At 31.2% G+C, this 23,289-nt stretch overlaps 1 protein-coding gene across 8 annotated transcripts in view; it reads right to left on the reverse strand.

Moving 5' to 3' along the window:
• The window catches only part of PPFIA2 (PTPRF interacting protein alpha 2), a 423,368-nt gene that overhangs the window by 4,993 nt on the left and 395,086 nt on the right, over positions 1–23,289 (reverse strand). For 4 of the 8 annotated variants that reach the window (XM_006923790.2, XM_006923795.2, XM_006923793.2 and 1 more), the window contains 6 exons: positions 20,653–20,715; positions 19,280–19,309; positions 17,325–17,518; positions 13,452–13,549; positions 3,837–4,012; positions 2,865–2,933 (listed from right to left, as the gene is read on the reverse strand). In XM_006923790.2, coding sequence (XP_006923852.1) covers positions 2,865–2,933; positions 3,837–4,012; positions 13,452–13,549; positions 17,325–17,518; positions 19,280–19,309; positions 20,653–20,715 — 630 coding nt within the window. The remainder of the gene's footprint in view (positions 1–2,864; positions 2,934–3,836; positions 4,013–13,451; positions 13,550–17,324; positions 17,519–19,279; positions 19,310–20,652; positions 20,716–23,289) is intronic. The other 4 variants (XM_006923792.2, XM_006923798.2, XM_006923797.2 and 1 more) reach the window with 3 other exon arrangements.

Consider the following 23,289-nt stretch of genomic DNA (forward strand, 5'->3'; position numbering starts at 1 on the left):
TTTCAAATCTGTCATCTATAAAAATAAACATCTTTGAAAACCTAAAATAAAACCCCTAAGTTTTTCCAAATAGTATATATTAGGTATATTTGTTGCACTTTATACAGACTGGTTTTATGGTATAAGATGACATATTTAGTGGAATAAGTGTTGAAGCACACTTGAATAACTATTTTGTGAATTTTGCTTTTATGTATACAAGAGATATGTGCTATAGGGGAAATCTATATTTGATATAGCCTGCTCATATGGTATACTATAAACTACATTCTGTATGAGAAACTCTAAAATTGTTACATGTTAGATTTTATCTCATACATAATTAACTTGTAATTTGTTAAAAACCTATGCAGCCTGGACATCATCCTTTTAATAAATACAGGTGCTCTTTAGATGCCACTAAAAGCACAATGTAACTCTGGTTGCTGTTTTATAAATATAATTCTAATTGCTGATTCTGTTATATATTAATGATATAATTTTTCCCTCTCTGTGCATACAAAAAATACCTGCATAGATAGAATTATTTTCTCTAAATCGGTAAGCAGTAATATATAATTTAGCATTTAATTGGTAGTATTCTTTGTATCTAATTCTAAGGAAAATATTAATCATTCCACATAGATCTTATCTTCTTATATCATTAAGTTTCTCATCTAGGGAAGACTGTCTATTCCTTGAAGTTAAAGTTAAGTATGTGTGGTTGACCCTATTAGCTCAGATAACTTCATTTTGGCAAAGAGAATACTAGACTGATATTCAGCTCAAATTATCATTGCTACAAATAACACTATAGGGCATTCTTCATCATAGACCATTATCTTAATTAAGTAACATTCAAGGTCAATTTGGGTAAAATAAAATCATTTGTATAATGACATCTCTCCACTGTTCTTTTAGAGTCCTTGTCATCAATAGCTAAATTTTGTTTAGATTTTCTAGATATCTTGCAGTTTAAGAAATGTCTGCTACTCCTCTTCTCAGCTGTTGGGTTTTACATGCCCTAGATCTCCAAATGTTAATAAATGCGGAAAAGAAGCAGAATTTCACAATCATGGCCTCTACAACTTCTTGAATCTTAGAGAAGTTGTTGCATAAACATAAATATTATCTATTTCTACAAAACTACATTACATTGTAGAAATATACAACTTCTAGAAGGTATGAGTTATGGGCTCAAAAATAAGCTGATAAGTCAATAATTTAAATCATGATTTCTTCTGTTCTTTCGACATAGTGTTACTGCAGAAAGTAATGGGAATTATAAAGCAGCAAAATCATGGGAAAAAATTTCCATGAGATGAGGCCAAAAGGTATCCTCTTAAATGAAGTGAAAGTCTATAGAAACACATGAGCACTTCCCAAATTATTTCAGTGGAATCTGAAAAGGATCAGCCCCAGAAAGAAGTCCACTCTGGTTCTGGACAAGTTGCTTAGCTATTTCTGTTCTCACTCGAAAAACAAAAACAAATAAAAAACTAGACAGAAGAGAGTCGAGGGTTTGAATGATAAAATCATTTGCCGTGTTTTTAATAATAAGACACAGCGGCAGCATATTTTAAAGGCAGATAGTCACATCCCATTTAAACCTTTCTGCTCATTTCTTGCTTACAGGAAGCAACACTATAATTCACATAGGCTTGTGTATCTACCGAGACAGCTCCTTCAGATCAATCTGCATTTTAGAATGCAGCAATATGACAGATCTTTAATAATTTTTATTAAAATTCCTTTTGCAACATTTAAGCAAGGAGAATATTCAAAAGTGTGTATGGATTTATGCTGACTTTTTGATTCAATAATTAAGAATAAAGATTAAAAAGATTATCAAACAAGTTATAAAATTAAAATCTGTTTAATATTAACTGGCTCTTAAAAATATTAATCATTATCCTGAGTGGACAGGAGTATGACCTTATAGGAAGTTAGCTGAGGTCAAGACTGTAGAGCTTATCTGTCTGTAACCTCCTCCACAAAGGACAGCTTGGGTTTTATAATACTGAGATCATCTGCCCTGTTCATTCGAATGTGGAATTATTGCCTTATTTTAGGATTTCTTGGGTTCATTTACAAAACTGTTTTAATCAGCTTTTCTTTATAGCCAAAAAACACCTGCATTTTGCAACACAAAATTATGATTCTCTGTATTTTCCACTTCATACTCAGGTTTCCTTCTTACTTCTTTCAGAAAGACCCTGTAAAAAAACTCAGAAGGACAAATGAAGTCTACAGTGTCTATCAATGCACAGTTTACTAATGTCCCTGCATTTTTTTTAATCTCAGGAGGCTACTTACATGTTTATAATTTTCCAAATTCTTTAAACATGCATATATTAGGTATAGGAATTCTTACATTCATTATAGCTTTCAAATCCCATGACTGTTAAAATGTTATTCATATATTTTTAAGGAAAACTCAATATTGATATCTAAAATAATGAAAAGCTTCCCATTTATTAAAAGCAAGTTTTATCTTCATTTTAATATCCTAAAATTTCCTGTGAAGATACACTGATACTTAAGAAATAAGCACATTTCTTATTAAAAAGCTGAATTTATCAGGAGTAGTGTTATTGCTTATAATTTAAAAAAATGTTGCTCAGCATTCTGTATTCACAGTTCATGAAAAGTCTGTTTTGAATTACTTTTTAGTGTTTCCAACTGCTGATATGATGTTTATGAATTCATAAAGTTATTTCAAAAATCAAATGAGTAATAAAATTTAATATTCAAGAACAATCCTGGGGAAAATTCTAGAGTCTATCAGTAGAGCAAGCATCTGATTAAATTTTGAGCACTATTGCTTGAAAGCCATTTTACTTGTGCTCTGTAAAGATTCCTTTGAATGACAGAAAAGGACCTACTTCATCCAGTCGTCGTTCAGTTCCCAGAGCCAGGAGGTTATTGTATTCCCTTTCAAGAATTTGCCTCGCCTGTTAACATCAAATAACAGTTACCATCACTGGTCACATTTAATTAAAAAAAAAGTTGAGATTACATTTAACTGAGAAAGCATTAAAAATCCTTTTTTATTTATTGTGTCTTAAGTTTTTAGTCTTTATCTGTACAAGCCATTGTAAATTTTAGCTGTAAATACAAGGTAGAGAAATTCCCTTTTGTCTGTGGACAATAAAGAAATAGCCTCATGCAAATGTCTGAGGTCAAGGGGAGCTTGGGTTTTATAATACCAAGATCATCTGCCTGGTCCATTTGAATGTGGAATTACTGACCTCGCTTTAAACTTTGAAATACATAAAAACGAAATAAGAAGTGAAGTTAGACTGCCAAATTTTGATCAAGTCTATGCAGGTAGTTCTCAAACGTGGTCAATGATTACTATTTGGGAAAACTTTAGATAATTAAAATTCTTGTGCCCTATCTCTTGATACCTGATTTCTTAGGCCTGTTTTATAGGAGGCAGTATTTATTTTAATTTTTTAAGAACTCTGATGATTCAGATAATTATCCAGTTTTGGGAATCAGTGGCATCCCCAATGCTATGTGTCCGTATAATTCAGTCATGTAAATAGAAATGATTGCCTCTCAGAGAAGCAGAAACTGAAGACCATCTGTGAGGGATACTATTTTGGGGAATCTGGAATTCAGGTGGGAGGTTGGACCACATAACCTCTAAATCCCTTCCTGCTTAATTTTATGATTTGGTTTTGGCTAGAAATCCAGTAGCTTGAAATTAACGCCCTAGTGACACATTTCAAAGGTTGAGCTAACTCTCATTAGGAATCATGAATACATAGACAACTATTTTTTGCCCTAAAAGTTTTGTTTATCATTACATAAACTAGGACACAGTGCAACTACAGCACAAAGGGGCTTGCCTGGGTGTTCTGTGTTGGAATCTGTAGTAATAAAGCTAAGCTGCTGTAGTCAAAGTTCTCATCCAGGGCTATAAGTGAGCCATGCACACCACTCTCAAGAATATTATTTGCATATTCTCGAAGTCCAATTGCTTGGATCCAGCGAATAACTCGATCATTGCTCCACACCAACACATCTAGGAAAAGAGGTGCATTATTTTAGGCTGTGTATTTTACATAATAAACAAAACTACTGGCTGGAATGAGCCATAGGTGTCTGGCCAGGTCAGCACTTAGGCTGATTTCTTTATCCTCTCCCTTACACACCTGCCCTGTTATGTTGCATGTATTTAATGTTCTAATAACTAACCTTTTCTACTTTTAGCCTAGAAAAAAGTTGTCATTTTAAGAATGTTTGTTACACTGAAGTGAGAGTACTTCCCTGACACGGAACTCAACGTCTCAAGGTGTTTCTTGTTTTTATTCTAAAGCTCCAGGGGTCTGTCTGAAGTTAAATGTTTTTACCACTAGATGGGGACATTTCTTATTTATGTCTTGATACACAGAGTTAGTAAAGAGCAAAATGAGAATCTAATAAAAGTCTTCATCAGAGTGGTTTTTAAACACTATTTAAATATTGCATTTAGACAAGAAGAAACTTTTTTTCATCTGAAGCAATAAATTGGAGACCAGAACAGTAAGATAGAACCAATACTAAATGGTTTGATACTTCCCTATTAATTTCTCCATTCATTATTTTTAACCACATATTAATGCAAAAATCAAGCACCCAGTCAAGTCACAAGTTGTTTTTCCTTTTAGGTTCATAAGTAGTATTTTTCTGCAGTATGAAACACTTTGAATTTTATTTTCCAAAACTAAAACCATTAGAGAAAAATATCATATATGTTTTTTTTAGACCAAAACATATCAAAGTATATTTTATCATTTTTTCCTATTTCTTCCTATTATGAGTTGACGGAATGCTACATAATAACTCAAAAAATAGTCGTATGGGCCAGAATATTCTATAGAAAAGAAACAAGGAACTTAAGGGGAAATTAGAAAAAAAATTTACTGTAATTTACTATTACAGTAAAAGCAGGTTTTTCTGTTAATTTTTTTTCTCTCTGAATGAAATTTATACCTTTTCCAGAAAAAATATAAAGAATACTTTGGGAAATATTCTTCAACTTCAACTGTTCATTTTCTGTCATTTAAATGATCTTCAAAAACAAGGATAGTATTTATTTTTTTGGTGGGGGGGAATATTCATATATTAAGTTTTTTGAAAGCATCACTAATTTGTCCTAATGCATTAATTTATAACCAAGTTAGCTTTTCTCGTGTATAATGTTAAAGCAATAAAGTGATGCCTCCACTTCAAAGAGATCCTTTCTCAGTCACTATCCTTACCGCAACAATAACCAATATAATGACTATTTTCACCACAGATTATTTTTATCTGATTTATTTTAGCTTTTTGTAAATGAAACCATACAATATATACTTTTGTGTCTGTGTCTTTCACTCAATATGCATTCATTTATGATGTGGCAAATAGCAGTAGCTTGTTTATTTTTATAGCTATTTAGTATTCCATTTTTTGATTATGTCATCATTTAGCCATTGTACTATTGATGAACATTTGAGTAAATTCCACTCTGAGTTATTAAGGATAGTGCTGCTTTGATTCTTACAATCTTACCTATGTATTTTGTTCATATATATAACTGTATTTATATATACACATATATATTTACACACATTTTGTTGTTGAGTAAATAACAAAAAATAGAATTGGTAAGCCATGTTTTATAAATAGATTTAACATTAGCAGATATGTTAAGTAAATTCCACTTGCACAATTTAAACCCCCACAGCAGTGTATGAAAATTTGCACCTTAACTAATACTTTATATTTTTTCCACTTGTTTTATTTGCTTGTTTTTAGCCATTATAGTAAATTTGTGTCTTTATGGGTTGAATTGTGTCCTCCCAAAATCCATATGTTGAAGTCTGAATCCTCAGTACCTCAGAATGTACCCTTATTTGGACATTTGGTCTTTATAAAAGTAATCAAATTAAACTGAAATTATTAGAACGAGTCCTAATCCAATATGACTGGTTTCCTTCTTAAAAAAGGAAATTTGGAAATAAGACATGCACACAAGGAGACACCATGTGAAAACAAAGGATGAGATCTGGGAGACACTTCTTTAAACCAAGGAAGAGCAAGACGGCCAGCAAACCACCAGAAGGTAGGGGAGAGGCTTGGAACTGATTCTTTCTCACCACCCTCAGAAGGACCCAACACTGCTGACACTTTAACCTAACCTCCAGAACTGTGAGACAGTAAATTTCTGTTTTTAATACTCCTCATTTTTGGTACTTTGTTGCAGAAGCCCTAGCAAACTGAACATGTGGTTTTCTCATCAAAGTGTTGATCTGTAACTCCCTGATATCTACTTGTTAAGCAATTTTGTATATAGCTATTGGCCATTTGGAAGTCCTCTTTTATAAGTTCCTATGAGTGTCTTTTGCTCATTTTTTAAATGTCTATCCTTTCCTTATTTATTTTTTAGAGTTCTATAGATATTCTAGATATGATTCCTTTGTTAGAGATATATTGCAAATAGCTTTTCCAACTCTGAAATTTCTTTTCACTCTCTTAATTTTGTCTTTTGGTTACTATAGTTCTTAATTTAATAAATTTCAGTTTATCAGTTTTCCTTTAGGGTTAATACTTTTTTGTGTCATGTGTAAGAAATATTTGCCTATTTCAAAAGAATGTGAAGCTATTTCTCTGTAACTTTTAGAAGCCTAATTTTGTTTCATTTCATTTTATTTTTTACTTTCACATTTAAATCTACATTAATTTGAATTAATGTTCGTACATCAGGAGGCAAGGTCAATGCTCCTTAAATAAAAAAGTAAATTTTATTAATTTTATTCCACCAAGATCATTATGTCTCATTTACCATAGATTTACAATAATTATTGATATAGTAGTCTAAGTCCTCAAATTAATTAATTAATTTTTACTCACAATTATCTTGGCTATTCTCAGCCTTTGAATCTCAATACATATTTTGAAATCCAATATAGCTAATTTACAACTCCCCTCCCCAACTGGGTTTTTGATTAAGTTTTCATTGAATTGATAGATCCATTTTAAGATTTGATTTAATTTCCCTCAATAATTTGTTTTAATTTTATATGTAGGACTCTCATAGGTCTTTCATTTTATTTAATATTTGATTTTCCTATTATATTTGTTGTTAATATCTTGTATACTAGACATATAGTTAATTTTTCTACTGAAATTTTATAGTAGACATTTTTTAGAGTATTTTTTAGTTCATAGCAAAATTGAACAAAATGTAAAAAGTTCCTTTATGCCCCCAGCTCCATTCTATGCAAGGCCTCCCCACTATAAAAATCCCTAATCATACTGGAACATTTGTTACAATCAATGAATCTGCATTAACACAAAGTCCATAATTAACATTGGGATTCATTGGATTTTGATAAATGTATGACATGAGTTCATCATTATAGTATTATATAGAGTAGTTTCTCTGCCCTAAAAATCATCCCGTGGGATGTCTATTCATTCTTCCCTCTCCCACAACTGCAGGTAACCACTGATCACATAATGTAGACTTTTCATATTGGCTTATTTCAGTTAGTAATATGCATTTAAGGTAACTCCATGTCTTTTCATGGCTCGATAGAGCATTTTTTAAAGCTATATTGAATTTTTATCTACAGACCTTGCTAAATTAACATATTAATTCAAATGGCATATCATTAGGTCATTTAGATTTTCCATAAATCCTTTCTAAATTTTTTTTCTTTGCTTATTGCACTGATTAGAACTTCAACTTCAATCTTGAAAAAGTGGTAGTAAAGTGCTCAATATTATACCATTAAGTCAGATGTTTATATGTTTTTAGTAGTTACTCATTATCTAATTAAGGAAATCTCTTTCTGAAGGAATTGAATTTTAATAAATTAGCTTTCTTAATTTGAGAAATTCTTGATTTTTCTTCACGCTGTTAATTTGGCCAATTACATTGATGGAATTAACTCTAAAATTCCTGGAAATGAACAATCTTTGTCATGATGTATTATTCCTTTACCTATTCCTTTATTCTGTTTGTCTGAAATTATTCTTTTTTAATGTCCTTATTAGTAATTGCTATCAGTTATGCTGGTCTCATAAAATGAAGGTAGAAGTATTTTCTCTTTTTCTAATCTTTGAAAGACTATGCATAGGATTTGTGTTATTCTCTTCCTCAAATATTTTGAAGAATTCAATGATGAAGCCATCTGGACATAACAATTTCTTTATGACAGTTTTTAAAATTGTGGCTTCAATTTTTGTAATAGTTATAGAACTATTAAGATTTTTCTCTTAAGTACCTTGTGTTTTTTCTAGGAATTTGTCTATTTCTAATTTTTCAAATACTTTGACAATTTTTTTTTCTACAATCTAACCATTTTAGTATATAAGTGATTTGTAGTTATATTGCCTTTTTATTTTTTATATTGGTCATTTGTACTTTTCCTATTTTTTTCTTAACTTTGGCAGGAGATTCTCAGTTTTATTAGTTTTTTCAAAGAACTAGCTTTGGTATTATTTATTTGCTCCATTCTGTTTGTTTTGTATTACAATAACTTCTGTTCTTATTTTTGTAATTTCCTTCTTTCCATTTTATTGAATTTTAGTTCTTTTTATAACTTCCTGAGATGAATACATAGGTAATTAATGTGTAGCCTCTTTTCTAATTAATATAGTTGGGGCTATCATAGCTTTAATTGTAGCTCACAAGTTTTGATATGTCATTTTCATTATCATTCAGTCAAAATATTCCCCAATTTCTCTGTCATTTCTTCTTTGATTCATGGGTTGTTTAGAAGTGTATTGTTTAATAAGGAAATACTTAGAGATTTTCAAATATTTTATCCCTGCCTTTTAGTTTAATTTCAATATGTTCATATAGAGAAATAAATCTGTATATTTTAGAATTTGCAATATGTCTCAGTGTCATAGTCAATTGTGGTAAATAGTATATGTGTCCTTGAAAAGAATATGTATGCTTCAGTGTTGGATGGAATAGTTTAAAAATGTCATTAAGTTCAAGTTTTTAATCATCATTTTCAAGTCTCCTATATCTTTATTAATTTATTTTATCTACGTGTCTCATCAATTTCTGAGATTTTTAGTATCTCTCACTGATTGTGAAAATATGTACTTCCATGTTTAGTTTGTTTTATCTCTTCATATTTTAAGTCTCTATATTAGATATGTACAAATTTGCCATATATTCACTTTTATTATTATAAAATACACATTTTATTTTTAGTTATGTTTCTTGCTTTAATGTCTATGTTCTGATATTAGAAAAACCACAGCAGCATGCTTTAGTGTTTATCTCCTCAATTTCCAACTTTTCAATGTCCCTATATTTATGGTTGTAAACAGCCTATAATAATTTTTATTTTTTCATCTTTCTTTTAGTTGGATTAGTTAGTCCATTTCCATTTAATATTATTACTAAGATATTTGAGTTTAAATCTACTATTTGTCTTATCTGTCTTTTGTTCCTTTTCTATCTTTTCTTGCCTTTTTAAAAATTATTTTATTCTACCACTCTATTAGCTTTTTATTTATACATTTTATATTATTCTTATAGCAGTCACAGTTAAAGGTTATAACATGCATCTTTGACTTGCTATAATCTACTGCAAATTAGTACGTTTATCATTCCTAGATAATGCAAGACCTTCAAAGAATTTAATTTCATTTACTCCCTTCTTGCATTATAGTTTTTATGTATTTTAATTCTATGTGAAATTTTAAGCCCACAGATATTATTATTATTGTTTTTATTATTATTAAATTTTCCCATATAGTCCTTCTGTTCTCATATTGTAAGTATTTTAAACATTTTCTGTTTGATCATTTTCTTTCTGCCTGAATAACTTGTTCTAATATTTCTTTTGTCTTTGGATTTTCTGGTAAGGTAATCTCTCAGACTTTGTCTGAAAATGTATTTTTTTCCCTTTAAAAAAAAATTAAGTTTAGTGGGGTAACATTGGTTAATACAATTATATAAATTTTCAGGTGTACATTATAATTTGACATCTGTATATTCTATTTTCTTATATTTCACCCAAAGTCCAGTTTCTTTTAGCTACCACATATTTGATCTCCTTTACCCACTTCACCCTCCCCCTACTCCCTTATATTTCTATATTTGACCTCCTTTACCTTATCTACTTCCCCCTCCTCCCCCACCTCCTACCCTCTGGTAACCACTAGTCTATAGTCCATGTCCATAGTCTCTGTCTGTCCTTTTTGACAAGGGCCTAATATCCAAAATATACAAATAACTCATACAACTCAATAACAACGAAAAAACGATCCAATAAAAAAATAGGCCGAGGACATGAACAGACACTTCTCCCTAGAGAACATACAAATAGCCAACAAATATATGAAAAGATGCTCAACATTTCTAGCTGTTAGGGAAATGCAAATCAAAACCACAAGGAGATAATATCTCACACCTGTTAGAATAGCTATAATCAACAAGACACGTAATAACAAATGTTGGAGAGGATACGGAGAAAAAGTCCCACACTGATGGTGGGACTGCAATTTGGTCCAGCCCCTATGGAAAACAGTATGGAGGTTCCTCGAAAAACTAAGAATTATTCTACCATATGATCCAGCAATCCCTCTACTGGGTATTTACCCAAAAGACTTGAAAATGTAATAATTTTGCTTTTAATATTGATGAACATACAGTTATAAACTTTTAGGTAAGAAGGTTTCAAGCAACATTTTAAGGATGTCATTTCATTTTCCTCTGGCATTATTTTAGTTATGGAGACAGATTTCTCATGCTGCTCTTTTGAAAGTATTGCAGAGTTTGCTCTGGCAGATCGTAAGGGGGTTTTTTTTTGGCCTTTTTTGGGTTATGGTTTTCAGCAGCTTTACTAGAATGTGTCTATATTTTCCTCTGCTCACCCCCATTCTTTTAAATCTTGCTTGGCATGCATGGAGTATCTTGAATTTGCTGCTCATTTTCATTCATTTGTTGTTGCATTTTTTTCTCTCTAAATCTCCACTAGTGTCTTTGCAAATATTTTTTCTTCCTCATTCTCTCTTACCTCTCTTACTCGGATTCCAGTTACATCTATATTAGACTCCTTGCTACATCTGATATGACTCTAATAATCTATTTTATATCATTCCTCTTTTTTGTTTTCATGTTTCAGGCCAAGTATTTTCAAGTGATGTCTTTTATTTCACTAAACTTCTCTTTTACTGTTAAACTACCTGTTGAGTTCTTAATTTCAATTTTAAACTTTTTGCTTCATCAAATTTTCATTTGATCATTTCTTAACATATTGATTCTAGCTATATATATGTATGTGTGTGTGTGTGTGTATATATATATATATTTTTTTCCATTTTGTCACTTATTTTCTTAACATATTAATCACAATTGTTTTAAAGTCCATGTCTGAAAAAAAATTATTCAGGTCCACCTGTGAGTATGTTCCTATTTTTTTCTTGGTTTCCTTATTTTACCCCAATATTTTACATGTCTAATTTTTTTTTTATTGAATCACAGACTTTATGATTGAAAATGTCTTGAGAGGAAAGTTGTGTAAAATGTCAGATTTACTTATTTTCTTTTTCTCTAGGATCTTGGTTCCTCAGGGCATGGCAGCTTTGGCACCTCTAAATAATAATTTTCCCTCTCTGCTCTGTGAGATTTTTATGATTTCACTCACAGCTACTCATCATATAGAATTGTCTGTGTTTAATCATAGTGAATCATAGCAGTTTTTTCTCAGGGCTACCGTCTAACCAGCAACTGCCAAATACTAATATTATATTTGATGTAGGGCCAAATGGGTAATTCCTCTCCTTTATATCTATATATGAAGCATTCCATGTGGTGAAACCAAGCATAATAAAAACTAATTGAAAAAAATACTTCAGAAAGAAAAATAGAAAGTAGTATCCCATGTGTAAAATCTTTGTGTGTTAAAACATCCACATTCTTTGTTAAACCAAGCACAGACTTCCTTCTGGAGTCTTTCTTTGGCTAGTTAGCTCCCAGATTTCACTTTAACTGAACAACAATAACTGAGAAGAACTTGTAATTTTCTGGGGCCCCTAAATAAAGTAAAATTAAACAACTCAATATTAATAATGGAAAAACACTTTCTTGCACCTAAGTAATGAGTCAGATGAAGTGTTACAAGAAAGCCAGTGTATGTCTACTCTTTGATGAACCATGTATAGAAAACTATTCTTGACAAATTACCACATGCATTCAAGCCCATTCTGCTAAGACTAATGCACTGTCCAAAAACTGACAAAGATTAAAGTAATTTATGACATTTTTTATCACAAATAAAATTATAGAAGTCTAAGATAGATGATCTTAAATACAGAACAAAACAGTGTTAAGCTTAAATATGGGAGAAAGGGTAACATGTAATATATACTATTTTCATATCCAAAGTAAGACCCAAAGAAAGTGAAGCTGAAAACAAAGAGATTCATGCCTAACTTTAAACAATTAATGTATAAACAAACACCTATTGAATTTGATGAAATGCTTCCCACATATTGATTCGTGGGAAACAGTAAATGGACATGTTACTAAATAGTTTATTTTGCTTGTACTCAAAACTTTCCTCAAAAATATTTGGTTACCTTTCCTTCAATGAGCCTTTTTTTCCCTTTAAAAAATATAAATGGACATTTATAAACAAACTGATGATTTTTTACCAAAAAAGGCCTGTAGATGCTTATATCTTATACTCAAAGATTAAATGTTCCTTCAATAACGAAAAGAAAAAATAAAGTGTTCACTAACAAGGATAGCCTATGTTATTCTTTTTAAATAATACTTTTCTCTGTATAGTAAGGTATTTCTCAACATTTAGGGAGTTAATTATTAAATATAATACTTTTGCAATAAATCTAGTAGAGAGTATCTTTTCTTATCATTCAAATCAATCATTTTTGTACACATTACAGTTTCAGCAGTTAGTAATTCTTCTAAAATTATTCCTACCTAAAATTATTAATGGACTAGTCTCATTTATAGGGGTAAAATTCCTATGTAACTTTCATACAAAATCCCTATGTAATTTCTATAACTATATTACACAAATAAAATTTCTGGGCACTGAAATAAAATTCAAATGATATAAGCCAAAGATAAACTACCAGAAATAAATTATATACCATGTTTCCCTGAATCATAATGAGAATGTTCTATTAAAAGTTTGACAAAAATATCTACATGGAGGCATGTTTAGAACAAACAGAATGTATAATTAATAGGTACAGAGGAATAAATCTCAATTAAAAAAATCATGACTATTCCCCAAATGAAATATTTACTTTATAAAATGATGAAATTCTTTTCTGTGTTTTAATCAGCAAAGTAATGAAAAAGAAATAATGATGTCACTATGCTAGTCAAATATTTGTTACTTAATGTTCAGTGTAACACACACGGCACTTTAGATTCATAAAAATGAAAGCTAAAAACTTGAGAAAAAGGCATTCAATATGAAAGGAAGACATATTACCTTTTATTTCATGTTGGCTTGCTTCTCGTCTTCTTTCTAGTTCTTTTCTGTCATAATTCAACCTTTTTAAGCACATAATTCCATACTGTAAACTTGTTCTGTTATTTTTTTAAAAAGAAAAAAGCAGATTGAATTTACTCAGCAGATGAAGAATATTCTTTAAGTATAGTCAACACTACATACTACTTCTTAGGGCAACAGGTTAATAAATTGCATTTGTAACTAAGTCCTTTAGTATTGGAGGAAAATAAAATTGTAATTATTTTAACTGAGCACACAGTGTTTGTAAAGAGTAAAAAAAAATTTCAAAATGAGAAAACTATAGTCTTGAAAATAATAATGGATTATGTTATTCATCCATTTGTCTTTGTCTTCCATTATGCTATTTTGATACTATTTGTAAACAAATGAATATTTTATTAATTTGAAAAGAATTTAAATACCATTATTATGGAGACAGGAAAGAATATATAAAAAACGATATTCTCTTTTAAAGCTGATGAGAACAATAATATGAAAATGTGAATAAGTTAAGTAATAACATAGAGAAACAAACACCAAAATGAATAGCCACCAACACTAAGTCATACAGAATCATGTGAAAGGAACAAATAAATCAGCAGACATTGAAACTCTAGAAAGGATATGTGGAAAAGCAGAAAATTGACTGATCATTAAATGATCAGGTGCAAAGAAAGGGTTATTAAAGAAAATGGAGCATAATAATTATGGGGATTGCGTATAAAAACTTAAATGTGTGGTGATAGTGAGACAAGCTGTCCTGAGTTGAAATTCATGCTAGGAAGTCAGGAGGAATACAATTACATATACAGAGTGGAGTTATATTAAGGAAACCTTACATTCAGTGTAAGTGTGGAATACATCCAGGTGATAAAGAATTATTGGGTAATTTTCACAGGAGAATGAAAGACAAGAACATTTTCCCCTCTTTAATTCCCACCCACCCCCCAACGTCCACCCCTGACCTACAGATGTTGTCGTCTCGCCTTAAGAACTGGATCTCTGGTGGGGCGTCTCCTCCCATGTGCTAGCAGCACGCACCCAGGGTCTGGCACACTGGGAGTATGGTTCATCGCTCCACCTGGGGCACGAACCCAGGACCTTCTGCATGTAAAGCAGAAGTGCTAACCACTACACTATGGAGCCACCCAGACAATAAAAAATTTTAATTTAAGAAAGAATGATCTGGTAGCAAAATAGGAGATGGGAAAAAATAGGTAATGCTAAGGGACGAGGAAATCAATTAAAGTGTCAATGTTGCCAAAATAATGGTCGCAACAAAGACAACAGCCACGAGCATAAAAAGAAAATCCATAAAATAGATGTTCAAAGAGAAGAAGGAAGAAGTCTTGGTGATATTAGATAAAAAGGATGTCGAAGAGTATAATAGGAAAAAAGAATTTCTAGGCTTCAAGAGTAAAGAGCATTGATTATTAGTGATTTCTTGGTCATTTAGAAATACCCACAACTTTAAAGAGACACACTGGCCATATACACAGGTTACTTCTGAGTGTTAGTTGTAATTCTAAGCCCTACACTTTAATAGTGTGTTGAGCTTAAATATTTCAGAATTAGAGGAAAATAAAAAGAAATCTGCATTAAGTGGGTGTTATGGGATGAATTATGTTCTCCCAAATTCATGTATTTAAATCCTAACACGTAGTACTTCAGAACATGACTGTATTTGGAGATAGGGTCTTAAAAGAGGTATTCAAGTTAAAATAAAGCCATTAGGTAGGCCTTAATTCTGCCTGACTGGTATCCTCATAAGAAGAGGAAATTTGGACACAGATAGAAACTAGGGAAGCACACACAAAGAAGAAAGACCATGTGAAGATAGCATGGGAAAGCGGCCATCTGCAAACCAAGAAGAAACCAATCCTGATGGCACCTTGATCTTGGATTTCATGATTCCAGAACTGGGAGAAAATAAATATTTGTTGTTTAAGCCACCAAATCTGTGGTATTTTGCTATGGCAGGCCCAGCAAACAAATTCAGTGGGATACCATATAATGCTGATATAATAACACCATAGACATTAAGCAGCTTGAGATTAAATCATTGGCTCTTGGTGAGTTTCTGCCAAGTTTTTACATGTAATATAAAATTTATGCTATAAGAAGGATATATATTATTTTAATAATGTCTGTTAGATGGTAAATGGGCTGTAAAGACAAGGAGATGCAGCATGCAATTGGGTACTACTTTCTTCAAGTAGGGCTAAGCATAGCATAAAGATGAAGCTTGTGTATTTCCCAGAACAAACAAGAACCCTGACATTTGAATAATTTTTATTTTTTTTTTAAAAAGAAATCTTGATTTTCGAAATAATCATTCCTACCATGACAATAAAGTGATTAAAAGCAGACCTAGTGAAGAATGGGAAAAAGCACAAGTGTGCCATTAAAACTAGTATTCAAAAGTTTAATGCAACCACACAAAATGTGAGGGCCTAAATGTTTAGTGACAGAGAACTCACTACCTAAAATATGTATGCTATAGGATAATCGAGAGTGATACAAAGTTGTTTTTTCTGTTGAACATAAATCACTCACCTGAGTATCTATACCTACTTGAACTCGAAAAGTACATGTTCAACAGAGCATGTACTTATTTTTCCCTCACATAATTATATTACAACATAAGAAAACCTATTTGAAGTCTTCTCATAACCAAGCTAAATCTTTAATTTCTTCAGCCCTTACACCAGACTTATACCTTTTTATTAATAACAATTTAATATCCATAAATTAACACAATTTCTGATCATCTTCTTACCATATGGTAAGGCTATCATTCTGCTTGCCAATAAACCTAATCTAAATATTCCTTGTCAAGCCATTAACCAAAACTGAGAGATTTGTGTCAACTATAAATCACATATCTTTTTCACTTGAACTGTTTTTAAACCATGGATTGCCCATCTAGCATCTTAATGGTTTTAAAAACTGTTATATTTATCCACTAAATTTAATCCAAGTGTCAATAACTGTATTAAAATTCAAAATAGCTCTATAAATTTGATTAAAGATCCCTAATTATTATCTTTTTATCTCATTTTTATGTCATCATCATATCTGACTTTCATACCATTTTTATTTCAGTCCCTAATTAAATGTTGGGCAGGATGTGACCAAATAGTTTCCAAGCCAAAACCATCTAGATCTTATTAATTTATCATCATAATCAATTATATATGAAACAATCATAATCCAACTGACAATTTTTCACATAATCTACAGAAATATCAGGCTACAATATAATAATTATGACATGTTATTACAAGTCTTTTATTACCCCTTAGATTGTAAAGAATTTGAACAATGAAGTTGCATTTTATTCATCTATGTTCTCACAGCGTCTCGCAACCCATTTTTTCCCTTAAAATTAATGTACAAATAAGCAAATATACTAAAAGATACAAAACGCAAAGTGTTTTTCAGAGAATTCCTTCTCAAAATTTTTTCTACTATATCCTTAAATTGCATAATTCATACCCATATAATATTTAGAGTTGAAACTGACTTAATTTTATTATTAACAAATAATTTTCTAATATAAACACATACACAGATACAAATCACAACACGGGGTTTCCTAAAGTTACAGAAACAAACATTTATGTTGCATGAGAGTTTTACAAATGTACAGTTTTATGAGCTTTGGGCATATAATATGCACACAGCTCTACATTAGATCGTCCCTGCAATTTGCTGTATGCAAATATTTTGCCAAGTAGATATAGACAGAGGTTTTGAATAGCACATGTGCTATTTCTCAAACATCTCTTTTTGTTCTAGTGATATACATTATTTATTGTTTTACTTTATTACTCTTTGTATAAAACCTACCGATGGAAACTATCCACCATTTTTAAATGGACACGGAGATCCTTTTTTGTTAGGTGATCTAACATTCTTGCATCTACCAAGCATTCCATAAAATAACTTCTGTATTGAGGTAACCCCAGGCTGGGAAGCCATTCATTTCCAATCCACTCGTGGTTCATATCTCCATATGCCAGGGTCTGTAGAAAAACCGGACACTAGAATTGTTTTATAGCAGTCAAGTTTCTGAGCCAGTAAAATGAGTTGGTAATTGGAGGATATTGTCTATTATTATAACAGATATTTAATTACTATCATATATGGAAATAAAGCAGAAATAATATTTGATTTACTTTGGTACAAAATGGAACTCTGTGTAGATGTTATCAAGGTACTTGCCTACAGAAAACGATTATATTCACTTTATATTCTCAAATGGAATTACATGGTATACAAATATACATTTGTAATAAAAATGTACTAATTAATGTAATATAATGTAAAAATTAATGGTATATATGAATGCTGAGCTTAAAGGTTCTTTATATAAATAGGTTAATTTAATTTATTTTATTTTTATCTGTCAACTAATACTTCACCATTTCCTTCTCTTCAATGCTATTACCACTGGTACAGCGTAATGGCAAATCTTGATGTGAAAATAAGAACCTCAGTAAAGGAATAAAGAAAGGAGAGCAACAAGGCTAGAGAAACAGAATGCTAAAGCTCTACATGGACGTTACTGTTACCTAGTGAAGCATGCAGTCATATTCCATAAATATCACAGGAAAGAATCAGTCTGTTTTAGAAATCAATCAATATGGACTGTACTTAAGGAAGCAGGGCATAATCAAAAACCAAGGATGATAATGTAATTCTTTAATATAACGATATGAGCTGACCTTACCAAATACTGTTCATTAACAGTGAAAATGAAAGCAGAATCTACCATCACTTCTAAAGCAATTTTTAAAAAAGATTATTGCTCTATTAATTTGAGAGTGTTTTGTCCTTATTAAATTACACATTCACAATTATAATTATATATTTGTAATGAAAATCTAGGTTCCCTGCTTCTTTTGTGTGTGTTTTTAAAAATGATGAAATTTTTACCAAAGTCAAAACCTAATGCAACCCTAATTTACTGAATGTTTAAATATTGGTCCTAGTAATAACTACCAAAATATTTCCTTATAGTTAAAGGTTTGAATCACATTAACTATATACTATGGTCATTAGCCACCTAATGATGGGGATTTTTTGAGAAATGTGTCCTTAGGTGATTTCATTGTTATGCGAACATCATAGAGTGTACTTAAACAAACCTGGATGGTATAGCCTGTTACATATCTAGGCTATATGGTATACCATGTCATTTATGTGGTATGTCATTAACCAAAGTGTCATTATGCAGTGCATGACTATAATTCTTTCAGTTATACAACATGTGGAAATGCTCAAAATGCATAACTTCCTTGCAAACATACATATTTGTTCAAAGCACAAGAGCGTATCTTGTATTGCTATCTCACTAAATGGAAGTAACTTCTGACTTGTAGTTGCAATGCTGACAACGTTCCTCCAACCCCAATCCTCACACATTTTCTGTTATATTTTAAAGCATAGTGATTCCAAATCACGTTTTTGTAAATCCTTCCCACCTTATATTTAACTTGAATGATTCCTGTTTAAAGACATTCAGGGATGATTTCAGAGAAATTTAAGCTATAGTTCATTCTTTTGAAGAAGAAAGGAAATTTTCCTTTAAAAAGAGGCTAGACATGAAATGATAATCATCTTTTCTTTGAAATATGGTGTTTTAAAAAGATAGATAATTAAACATAAGTTCAAATATACATATTAGCCTAATCTTAAGCTAAGTGAAGATTTATAATATTATGACATACAACAGTTTTTTACTTTATATCCTCAGAGCATACTAATGGTATTCATTGTTTTAAAGCATATGAATTTCCTACCTGGGCCCAGCTTCCTTCCTCAGATTCTTTCTGTGTTAGCAGCAGGGAATGATTAATAAAGCAGATAAGCATAAATTAATCTCAAATAAATACAGTAAAATTTTTGTAGCAGAAGCAAAATTGTTATTGAAAATGTTAATTATGACATAGGCAGCTAAACACACAGATTCTTATTCCGATCTATAGTAATCAATTTAGCAGTTCTAGGACAGTTACATAGCTTTTAATTAATTCTAATTAAACACACTCATATGACATATGGATTTTCATGATACATTTGGTCTGGTAATTGCAAACCTTTTTTAATTCTTAAAAAGTGTGTAAATTTCCAAATGTAATTAAATTATAATAAAAATTTCTGAACATATGCATGCAAATATATAATACACAAATGTGTATATTATTCATGTATTATAAAATATATTTTATATGTGTATACTCTACAATACACCTAGGCTATATGGTATACCATGCTGTATATGAATGTATACGAAGTTTGTCGTTATGTATACACACTCACACACACACAGACATGTGAGAAATCTTATAGAAAATAAATTGATGAAGTGGAAAAAGTAGCTGCATCTCTCTAACAAAGTTTTGTGGTGATCAAATAGATTTCAATAACAGCCAACAAACAAGCAAAACTAAAAGACAAAATCGAACGCAATAAGCTAGACCAGAAATGTAAATAACATTGACATTTTTATCTATCACAAACTAGATAATCAATTTTTCAAGCCAAGATAAAACTGAAAGGGTATTAAAGTTTTAAAAAGTTGCTGAGGATAAAATGCATGTCATCTCCAACTTTGTAACTTAAAATTTAAAATGGCTATATATATTTTTAAAGTGGACAATTACAATCAGAGCTGCAAGAATTTCTTTAAGCCTGTGCTTTGAAATGAACAGAATATATATTTTTTTGTGAGTGTGGAGAGGTCAAGCTCTGTATCTGAGATGGTAAAGTACAAGAAACTAAATAATTATATTAAAAACTAGTATTCAATCTGAACTTTTCTATTACGAGTTTAATTGGGTTTGGTAATATATATTACCTATGAATGTGCCTAATATTAAGTGATATTTGTTATCAATGTTGAAAAATGAATAAAAAATTGTTATTAAATTATTGTTATTTGCATATTACAGATATGATATCAACTACATTATAACAATCTAGCACTGTTTCCTTTAAAAATGTCCAAGTTATCATAACAAAATAAAATAAAACCATAATAAAAACTGTTATCGCTGCATATCACTATGTAAATGTACCCCATTACTTTCATTTATAGTAAATAAAATAGGTTTTTCATCCACATAGCAGCAAAATAACTTTCCTCACGTTCAACAGGGCTGTAAAGACTAACCGTTTTCGTTGGAGCTGCAAGATTTTCCATTTCTTCATGGGTCACCCAAACGTTGCCTGAAGGCTAGTGAGGAGGCCCAGAGGGAAGCAGCAGGATCCAGGGAGGGGAGCAGTGGTAAAGAAGAAAGGCAGCACCACTGTGAATTAACAGCACCACACCAACACGACAGTGCTCCTGCCTCTACAGCATGCACGAGAGAGACAGCATTGCTGGTTTGTTCATAGCTCCCTTTTTCTTCTACTTAAAAAGATTAAATAGAAAGAGGTATGCTGTGAAGCTCATGTGAGATAGATTTTAAATGACACTTCTGTGCTTCTGAATTAGGAAAAAGGCTTAATCAAAATTTGTATTTCAAAGGTATGTGGCTATTAGATCCATTATTTGTAATCATGGAGAACTGATTACAGTTGATCTGTAGAAGAGTGTATTTTTATTTTTTCTTCAGAAAACAAAAGTGCATGTGCTTTGTTGTGTTATTACCAATATTTGATCCACAGAGTTTGGAGTCTTCGATGTCCTTGGAAAGAGAAAATTGGTCGTCAATACAAAGCTGAAAGCATTGTCATTACCTGTCTGGAAACCAATGTCAGCTTTTCCCAAATGTGTTCTTCCTTTTACAATTCAGTAAACATGTTTTTTTTTTTTTTTCTATTCTTATAGAGGAAAAAGAAGTGAAATCCTATTTTTGATTTAATAAAAGGTATTTTTCAGCCTCACTGAATACTGTCAGAAATTACAAAACCTAAGTTTTCTAAGTTTTCAGCAGTCTCCTATACCATTATAGAGAACATGATGTAAAAGAAAAATTTCTCTCTAGCAGGCACTATTCTATTCTGATATCTCGTTTACTTTCTAAATGAAACAACCCATGACATTTATTCTATACATTTAATAATGTACAATTTCTAAACCAAAGTCCATGTGGTAACATAAAGATCAAGCACATCATTGATGGTAATGACCATTGGGAACCACTTCTCATCAACTTCTACCACTTCATTGAGAAGTCTTTACAGACTTTACAAGGCTGTCCGAGTACATCAATCCTATAGTTACAACGGAATTTACAACCTACCTATTGCTTGTTGCTTGCTCTGGAAGGGGTATAGTTTTAAAAAACTGATGGTTGATACCCTAACATTTTACCACCATCATTCTCTTTGGCCTTTTCTACCATTCACATAAGTACCAGGTTTGATTTTCCTTCTATCATAAATAATACAATTTAATATAATTTAAAAAGTTACTACATACAAAATAAAATGATGAATATAATTCAATATAAGAGGAATTTCATACATAAGAAAATTACTTATATATATAACTGAGTAACAAAAGGGAGTTGAGTTGTAAATATTCATAATTATAAGTAAATCACTTGGGCATAAAAAATCCCCCCAAATAGGCATATATATGTACAGAATTCTCATTCTTCTACCATTTGGAAAAAAAAGTATATCTGATTTTTTTCCTATAAGATAAAACTGCATACACCTGTAAAATATATTTAGAATACAGAAGTCATCCGTCATTAAAAGCCCTTCCCCACTACTCCCAGTTTCTGGGAATGATGCTTATTATAAACAGAAAGTTGTGTATAAATACAACTTCATATTTATATTATATTACATATAAATACAAATTTAATCATTAAATCATTTGGAAAAAATTGCTTTTATTGACTGCATGAGGAGCGTGCTATGCTAAAAAGAACTTTATACTCATCTGTCACATTCTCTTTGTACTCAGTAGTTACTTTGCCCTAGTGCCTATGTTGTTTCGAAGTGAGCTTCAGTGATTACCTGAGAGGAAATTTATTTAAGCCAATATTAATTTATAATGATTTCTGTAGCCTCTACATTAATTGTGACTCAGAATAATAAAGATCTCCCTCCTCGTATAAGAAACTTGACCAGTATTATCTCATCCTGGAATACATACATGTATTATCCCTTTTACAGTTTATCTTAAAGTCTATATTTGCCAGGCTACTACCATATTTTGGGATGGGCAAGATGCTGGAAGCTATGGTTTTATCTATATCTTTATATGCAAAATGAGCATATACCCAGAGCAATTTTCTAAACTACGGCTGGCAATCTTTCCAAAATTATATGTTAGTTGTTCACCTTTGATCTGCAGTTTTACTTGTAAGAAGCATTGCATGCTCTAGTATCTTGTAAAGTAACTTATAAAATGGCTTCTACACAGCCCAATCAATTACTATTAGTAGAGATTTTAACAAGTTTATTTTATAAGCAAGCTCAGATGTTTATGTTTTTCAGATTTCTTTCTTTTCACCACCAATTTAAGGGGTGGAGATTTCATCTAGGCAATTCATAAAGGGGTGATTTAGAGCATGAGAGCTTTAACAAAGAGATTATCTTAGAGACTAGCTAGCGTGGGAGGCTTTGAGCAACCAAAGGAGATAAAGACACTGGTGCCTTGGGTCTGAGAATAAAGACAGTGCAAAAAGTAAGTTGGAAAAGCATAAAGGAATAGCATCATATAATTTGGATGCGGTTCTCTGAGAGCCACTGAAAATCATCTACTCACTGCCCTTGGAAGTCCATACGACAATCTCTAATTACTGAGCTGCAGAATGCAAACCAGCAGTCATTTTTGTGTGTGTTGTGG

Source organism: Pteropus alecto, unplaced genomic scaffold, assembly GCF_000325575.1.
Source record: "Pteropus alecto unplaced genomic scaffold, ASM32557v1 scaffold76, whole genome shotgun sequence".
Classification (NCBI taxonomy): Eukaryota; Metazoa; Chordata; class Mammalia; order Chiroptera; family Pteropodidae; genus Pteropus; species Pteropus alecto.